This window comes from Crotalus tigris, unplaced genomic scaffold, assembly GCF_016545835.1.
Source record: "Crotalus tigris isolate CLP2741 ecotype Arizona unplaced genomic scaffold, ASM1654583v1 scf7180000017739.2905288, whole genome shotgun sequence".
NCBI lineage: Eukaryota > Metazoa > Chordata > Lepidosauria > Squamata > Viperidae > Crotalus > Crotalus tigris.
In genome coordinates this window covers 46,439-55,266 of record NW_024096605.1, presented here as the reverse complement: position 1 = coordinate 55,266, position 8,828 = coordinate 46,439, and the positions used below count along the sequence as shown (strand labels likewise).

General features: G+C 38.5%; 1 protein-coding gene across 1 annotated transcript in view; it reads right to left on the bottom strand.

Annotated features, from left to right (window-relative positions):
- Positions 1-3,212: 3,212 nt before the first annotated feature.
- Positions 3,213-8,828, bottom strand: part of FNBP1L (formin binding protein 1 like) — a 28,473-nt gene continuing 22,857 nt past the window's right edge. Inside the window, exons 11-13 of the mRNA XM_039339741.1 lie at positions 8,086-8,234; positions 6,782-6,940; positions 3,213-5,403 (exon numbers count right to left, since the gene is read on the bottom strand). Coding sequence (XP_039195675.1) covers positions 5,396-5,403; positions 6,782-6,940; positions 8,086-8,234 — 316 coding nt within the window. The 3' untranslated portion in view covers positions 3,213-5,395. The remainder of the gene's footprint in view (positions 5,404-6,781; positions 6,941-8,085; positions 8,235-8,828) is intronic.

The following is an 8,828-nucleotide window of genomic DNA, read 5'->3' as shown; positions in this document are numbered from 1 at the left end:
TTAATGCCTTATTTTATTATGTCAGTGAAACACAAAATGACTGGTGTGGGGATTCAACACATTAACTGTATCAAGTCACACAGTTAAGGTAGTAGCAAGATTATGTACTGCGCTTTCTTTATTGCTGCCAAATATTGCTTCCTACTTTGGAGTATCATTGATAAAATATACTTCCTCTCAAAACATTTGTATGTTGCCCACTCCCATATATAATAGCTTAGAGCAGTGATGGCGAACCTTTTAGAGACTGAGTGCCCAAACTGCAACCCCAAACCCACTTATGCATCGTCAAGTGCTGGCTGGATGTGGCCCATTGGCTGGATGTGGCCCATTGGCTGGGTGTGGCCCATTGGCTGGGCATGGCTGCGGTGGTAACGGCAGACTGTGTGGGACTAAAAAGTTCAATCAATCAATTCCAACTTTGCAAGATCTTTTTTTTCCCCGCAAGAAGTTGAAATTGACTGATTGAACCTTTTTTTTTTTTTTTTTTGCACATGGCGGCGGAGCCCTAAAGCGAAAAGGTTTTATAAAACCCAGCTGAAGGCCTAGGACTGGGGCGACGGCGTGCATTCCCACAGAGAGGGCTCTGAGTGCCACCTCTGGCACCCGTGCCATAGGTTTGCCACCACTGGCTTAGAGCGGCCTATTATAAACACAATTGCAATCAAAAGCAATTAAAACAATAGCACTAAACACTAGAATTGTGAATCACAAAAACCGATTAAAAAGCGTGGCAAATCTGCAACCCTTAATTTGAGGCAGAGTTGGGGCAATTGGATGGAGCTGAGTGTTCATTGGCCAGATGCCTTTCCTGATGCCATGCTGAGTTCTCAGGAGATATTTTTTCTCTATGCCCTAGGACAGAAATATCTTGTCACTATCTAGGATTGAACTCTCAACCTTTTAAGTGGGAGACAAACACTAGACCACCAGGCCGCTCTATGTATGATTGGTGTGTGGGTATCAATCTATAAATGTGCTAACTAAAATTACACATAAAATGTATCTAAAACTGCATAGACTTATCTATATAAACAAGAACATGAGCTATTAAAGTCCAAATGACTCTTTTAAACTGCAAAACCTAGCCATGTGCATTGTAATACACGCCAGTTCATCTGCAAGCAGCATCTGAGCATAAGCTGAATCTGAGCAATATCAGGAGGAAAAATCAGATGTCTCTCTAAAAAGAACACCAAAAGTAGTATCCTTCCATGTTATCCATGTCTCCAAAATCACAAGGGCAGAGCAATGCTACTTTTTGTATTTGCCATCCAAAACTGAAGGGAGAGCACGGTACAGTCTCGGACAAGAGTGAAAGCTTTCCTATGGATGGGTGTTTCTGGTTGTGTGAAATAATAGGCAGCAATTACTATGTACCTGCTGATGAGAGGAAGGCCAGAACCTTCCATAGACAACTTTGTTGGACACAGTTTTCAGAGCGCCCAATATTCACGGTCCATTTTATGTTCTACTCATTCGCTTATTATAGTCACATAAATTTGAGCCTTTTCAATGCTTTTTCCATTGTTCACGACTATTGCCAACATCCTCAACAAAACTAAGCATTCTGGACTTAATAAAATTGAAACCTCTTGATGGCATTTATCCATATCTCTTATCAATCGTATTTTCTACGAAGTTACTTTAAATGTCCTCAGGTATTTTGGTTTAATAGTCTCAGATCCAAATATCTTCACATTCAGCAGCATGGTGGGTTTTGTTTTCAAGTGACTGATTCTACCCATACTAATTTATATGGATTTAAAAAAAACAACAACAACCAAAAGGTTTTAAAATATATGTGCATGTCTTCCACTATTGCAGGTTTTTAAAAATAATTCTCTAGCGAAAAAATTAAGAGTGAGAGCGGTTTCAATGCTATGAGTTTTCACAAGCAATAATGGATTAAGTATCTATGATATATATATAAATTTCACCAGGTAAATTTTGGTAGTTCTGCACTACTGTGAGCTAAATTAGCTTTTTTTTAGGATTTACATTTCATTATGGAAATAAAATTTAAAAATTTGATTTTTTTTTTGTTTTTTGTTCTAACTATACAGACCTTTGCTGTTTTTAACCAGTAAGCCAATTTACTAACTAATCCGTTTAAGGTCGTACACTGAGAACAAGAATACATCATCTCTTCTTTTTCTCTCCTAATCAAATATCCAATGACAACTTAAGGAAAAAGAAGACATCTATCTTCCTCTTTGTTCTCTGGAAGTCATGGTGAGCATGACATGAATCCCAAGACAGAGGAAACAAGCAAACTTAATAAAAGGCATTTAAAACCACCATGGCCTGATCAGTCAACTGGAAAATGTGAAGCTTTTACTTTAATAAGCTAGTAAAGCAGACCGAGAGCAGACCTTTTAGGACAGCTTTTGAATCAATGATTGAATACTTTCATTATCAGTTCCAAACACAGACCTTTCCATCAAACAAGCAGCATCTTAATCTACAGTTTCAGAATTCAAATGAATACACAAATTTTAGGACAATTTGTTTTTGAGAAAATTTAAAATTATGAGCTGAACATGAATGATCCAGCTGGGATTAAGAAGGCAAGAAAAAAACGGAGAGGAAAAAAAGGAGGATAAAAAATAATAATGGGAAGAATCATTTCCTTTTCACATCCTGAAATTGGAGACCCACCATGCTACAACTATGTAGGTCAGGACAAAAAAAAAAAAAAAAAATTCTCTAGGAATTTTGAAATCCTCCCAAAAGCTTCTGTTTTGCATGGGTGCAGAAGCCGCACTGAAGGGTCTTGTTTCAGCCTCTTCTCCAACTTTTCTCTGGCAGGCATTTGCATTGTGCAGGAAATTCTGTACTCCTTATTTGTTTACAGAGGCCAAATATAAATACAATTCTTTGTTGCATGGTCATTTATACCTGCCAAAAGTGCTGCTGTTGCTAAATGTTCATGTAATTAGTAAGCTTTAGTGTAATCCCAATTTGGATCTGTCTGCGTCTTTGGCAAATTAGGTGGCTTCTAAAAGTGAACTGAAAGTTGTCTGGGAAACCTTGTTAAGAAATTAAATTATCCCAAGGAATAATTCTGGATTGGAGCACTAACAGTGAGGAAAATGTGAAGATTTGTCTTTCTGGTGCAATTTTTGCTTCCCTTCACCACCTGAGCATATTTATGACAAACCAAACAAAAGCCGCCTATTACTTGCCTGCAACAGAAGACAAAGAAATGATCCGGGCCATGAAAAGATTGTTTAATTCCATGAAAATATTTTGAAGAGAACGACTATTATTTAACAAGGCATTTAAACATTTAAAAAAATCAACACGTGCACGAAAGATTAAAAATTACTGAAAAGTTATGACTCAAGACAATTAATTCTCAACATTTCAAAATAATTTTAGCCAACTGTGCAAGTACAAAGATTTTTTCCTCCCCTTACATTTAACTACCCTCATAAAGGTTGCTTTATACCACAGGAAGAAAAAAATCCTCCTGAGGAAACCAATCCGGCCCTACAAAAACAGTAGCACAAAAGAACTATTAGTCCTTTACTAGAAGTGTTAAAAGCAGCTCAAACTGGCTGTTAAGTAAAATCCATAGGGTTCTTGGCTGAAAGAGTGAGAACCTAATCATTGTCTTTTATTTGGAACTTTAAAATAAAAAGCCAGCATTAAACAACTATTCCATGTAATTTGGTCAGTAATGGCATACGGTCACATTATTATAAATAACCCTGTTTACAATATCCCAAAACTCTAACCTTTAGTGTTTTATCACCCTCAAATGTAAATTACACTAAATCATATGTGTAATAGTGGCACACTTAATAGTAAAAGGAAGAAATTTCCACACAAGAGTCACATAGATTTAGTTTTACTGATAGTACAACTGCTAGTAACACTGAAAAAAAAGTTCTAAAGGAATCCAGCATTGCTGTGTCCAAATATTGCTTTGATTCCCACCTTTAGAAAAGCAGGATTTTAAATACAGCAGAAAGCTGGTTTATGAAGCTTAATTTAACTTTTTCTTTGTCCCTCCCATCCCTTCCCATATACTAAGATTACCCCTATTTTGCTTAGATTTGACGTTTTCATTAACATAATTCACAAATGGCAGACAAATAACATGAGCAATGACGGGGTGCTGCAGACAACTATATTTACATGTATAAATGTGTCCAAATCGCAATGTTTACAAATAAAAGTGCACATAGATAATTAACAAAGTATCACTCCAATTTTTAACTGGTCCTTACAATAAAGCATACTTGGAAATAGACAAGCACTGCAGTTCGTTAAAAACTGGTGTCTTCTCCCATCCCCAACTCAAAAAAATAGGCAATTAAAAAAAGGCTCCATAAAAATCCTATTTAAAAAACATTCATCGGACGTAAAACAAAATCGATACGTGTACTTTTGTTTTCAATGTGTCACGTTCACAATGCACCTTGGGTTGTGCAATGGTAGAGATCGAGAAAACAACTACCACTGGCTACCAACAGCTGCAGAACTGTAGAAAGATTCAGGAGGTCATACAGAGCTGAGACCCAATAGCCCTTGGCGGGATACTGAAGTGGTATTGTTGGCAATCAACAGATTTAGGCACTCGGAGAGTTTAAGGCAGCATCTGAATGACAAGCACTTGATTTCTGAAAAGAGTTGGTTGTCTTACAGCGGCAAATCTGTGCTCTTTGTATTCTAGGATTTTCAGTGCTCATGAGAAAGTATTGAGGTGCTGAGGATAGGCTGGAATGGCCTAGTGCTGAGATGTATATTCTATTCCCAAAGCAGAATGAATGTTACTTATACAGCCGGTGTAACGCCAAAGAACTGGAATGGTCACAATGAAGAAGATTAAAAAAAAAAAAAAAAAAACAAATTACAGCAACATAAATGGGTAGGGAAATAAAAAAAATTTAGTGCTGGAGGTTGCTACAAATGCAGGAGACGAGGAAGAGCTATGGAAGTACAAAACATTAGGCGAACATGCCCGACACGTATCTAGACATGCAGGAAAAGGTTAGGGCGAGCATGGAAGTGGCACAGGCAGAAGACTGTCAATGACAAAAGATTTTTGACTGAATGCTGACTTAAAAATGGATATGGAAAAGGAAGCAGCTGAAACAGCCAATATAAAATGCAAGTGGTAAAACAGCTAGCATTTCAGAACTTCAAACTATGGAAAAGGTACGTTTTCAAACTGGGGTGGTTTGGTTCTGTTGGAATGGAGCTTTAGCTTACCACAATTTTGAACACACAGAGAAATGCTAACGTTGTTAGTGAGAAACATATGCCTACATGCTTTCATGCAACTGACTTTTCCCCCATCTTGCTGGGGCCTAACACCCTCCCCCAAAAAAGCAGCTGCATGTAACCTCCTTCAACATCTCGCCCATTTTCTCAGATACCCGCTTCAGGAACCTGCAATCCGAGAGGAAAAGAAGAACAGAACAGAATTATCAGGGGCCATTCAAAAAAAAAGAGAAGAACAGTCTTTTTTTTTCCCCCTTTTAAAAACATCCACCTCAAATTATTACGATTATACTAGATAATGGCTCAGATCCTTTGCAAGGGTTCTCTATGTCAGACTTTCTGGATAGATGTTTGCTCAGTAGAAAATTTGTGCAATTTTAACTTCCAAATGCTCCCTAGCATCCAAATGAAAATGTACAAGTATCAGCACAAGTAATACAAATTAGAACATTCCAATTCTAATCATATGATACCACAGATGAACCACCTCATAAAACAATCCGTTGCCGGCACGAAAACTTCTCCACGTATACAAAGACCTTATCTGTTCTTTTTAACACAAGGACCTGATCTGCATTGATTCCTTTGGGCACTTTCTATTGGAATGAATGGAACCAAGTAAGAAAGACCTGCAGGAAGCAGTTGCTAATTTTTCTGCACTTTTTGAACAGACAATTAACAAGAGAAACGTTTCAAGTGTTGGCATGAGAGGCAGGGACTCTTCGGTTGCAAAATCCTCAATACGAGAGAGAGCAAAAAGGAGCCGATCAGCCAGCTAAATGGGCTGCTATACCACTAGCAACCCTCTGCATGGACCATTTTTAAGAACCTCAGATTCGATTTTGAAAGGAAAAGCTGCAAAAGTACTTACAGAATAGGAATGTTTGTAAGCCTACATGGCAACTCTCTAGGCTCCCTTGCGTGCAGGCAATGGCATGTGTCCTTGCAAGTGAAAGTTTTCTTTCGTTACTGCATAACTTTACATTGCATTAGCCTGCAGACTGTTCTTATAAAATGTGTGCAGGGCATCAGTGGGCAGAGGGCAATGAGAAGTAGAATTGCTGTTCAGAAAAAAAAATTAAAGCCGGTCTTCCATTTCCATTTAATTAAGTTTAGTTATTGGCTTGGACACTGGAACAAGCTCTGGTTCAAGAAAAGATATACTGCATGTAGATTGCCCAGAGATGGTATACCATCACGAAACATTTTGTTCTCAAATAATGCTCTTTTAAAAGGAAGCAATAATAAGCTTTACAAGAATAACATTAAAACAACGAAAACCAACAAAATATGTCCTGACCGTGTACGGAAAAAGAAGACGTACAAGTACATTAAGCAAAGATGGCACTGAGAACAATCTAAGTGATACGCAGGCATTTTCCAGTTTCAAAACTGAAATCTTAGTTTGGGCTCCTGTGGTCAATCACATATTGAAAAGACTCCTAAACGGTTTTGGACTTTTCCATCCAATTATGTGATTCAGTATTCATTAAGCAATGTTCATGGACAAGGTGATCAACTGGAGATTAGATATAGGTTACTGCACCTTTACTGTTTTTTTCTAGAGTTACATCTATGTAGGTAGTTGGCACATATCCTTCTTCTCCATTCTGCCTCCGAGCTCTTGTCCATCCATCCCCTTTGTCTTCCTCTATAATATACAAAACCTCCCCCTCTTTCATGGCAAGGGTACCTTCATTGTGACCTAAGAAGAAACAAAAAACAAGGAGTTTAGACTTGTTTTGTTCCCTTGGAGGATTTAAAGCTGGTCTCTTTCTCAGCCCTCATTTTTCATTCGGGGAGATGGGGATCAGTTAGTTCTCTGCAGTGGAACATATGTTTCGAATGTAAGCCAACAGACAAAAACCTGGTTTCTTGTTGCAAAGTTGAATCCTTGCCAACGGCTGCTTTTCTAATCTAACATATTTGTTTTGTTATAACGCAGAAATACTATTGCCATTAAACAGAAACGACGTACGGCATGAATTTCCCAGAACTTAAACCAGATGCTATTATAAAAATTTACGTACAATTATATGTAAGATATAAAAAAGAAAACTGCATGCAAAGATGCACACACAACGTTATGTTGGCGTGTTGGTGTGTGTGTGTATACACACATGCATTGAGGAATGTGCACATACACCAAACTTAGATTAAATGTTTTGAGTGTTCCAATGTCCTGTAACTGGCTGGTGACTGATTGCCCGTTAAGAAAAGATTGCCACCGGCCCAATATGTTTACTGCTGTCTTTGGAGGGAGAGATTTAAGGTCATGGGTTCTACTGTAACATTAACCTGGATAATGCTTTCTTAGACAGGCTATCAAATGAATAAGCATGGCTTATGCATGCTAATTATAGCTAGTAATGCTATGCTGCTGAGCTTTCATGTTGCCCAACTGGGTTTGTTGAGTTTTTCAAGTTGGTTGAAATACAAATACAACCTTACCAAGTGTATTATGCATTAGGAAGAGGCCTCCAGTCAACAACCAGAGATGCTGGTATTTCTGCAACTTGGGTAATTTGGTGCCTTTGGCAGAGACTAGCCCTACTTTTGTGGCAAATTAAAAGGCCTTGTTTTGAGTTCCCATTGTTCTTACAGTATAACACTCGACCGCAAGGGTCTTCAAACTTGGCAATTTTAAGACTTGTGGGCTTCAACTTCCTGGCTGGCTGAGGAATTCTGGGAATTGAAGTCCACAAGTCTTAAAGTTGCCAAGTTTGAAGACCCCTGCTCTAACGCTACAAATTGTGTTTTGTTGAACAATGAAAACTCAAAAACATTCTGGATTGATTCAAGGTTGCTCACATTTATCCTATACGCAGACTTCAGTCCAATTAACCTTACCATCAAACGGATAGATAGCTTTACAATGTCCTATAGCTGGCAAAGGATCGTCATCTTCAAACTCATCATCAAATTCATTATGGGGGCCGTGCTGTTGGGGTGGGCTTCGAACTTCTTGGTTTGCATCATCGGTGTAGCTCCCCTCAGGACTAAAATGTAATAGATAACAGAGAGCATTTCTCAAACTAAATTCTTATAGATTTTTTATCAGTTAAAAAGAATCTCAAGCATGTTCAGATTTCATTGCAAATCATGAAGCTTTGTGAAGTAAACGTAAACGCGCCCTATATATGGACCTCTTATCCTGCACGAACCAGAAAGAGGGCTGAGAAAATATCTGCAGGACCCCTCACATCCTGGATATAATCAATTTCAACTTCTCCCCTCTGGACGCTGCTATAGGGCATTGAATGCCAAAACTACTACGGCAGATACAAAGGTAATCCCCCCCCCCCCGTTCCATCACTCTGAACCACTTCATTCCCACAGCTCTATCTAATTTCTCATCTTTTCTCACCATCTTATCTTTCCTACTATCTCAGTGGTTCTCAACCTTTTAATGCCGCGACCCCCTAACCTGTCGTAAGTCGAGGACTACTCAACCGGTCGTAAGTCGAGGACTACTCAATTGGTACAGCACCATTTGCAGAATGGGACTTTTGGCGGGCTCAGCAGGACAGAGACAGCCTGGACAATTCTTATTGGCTTTTGAAAGCCAATAGAATTAGACTCTATTCAAGAGA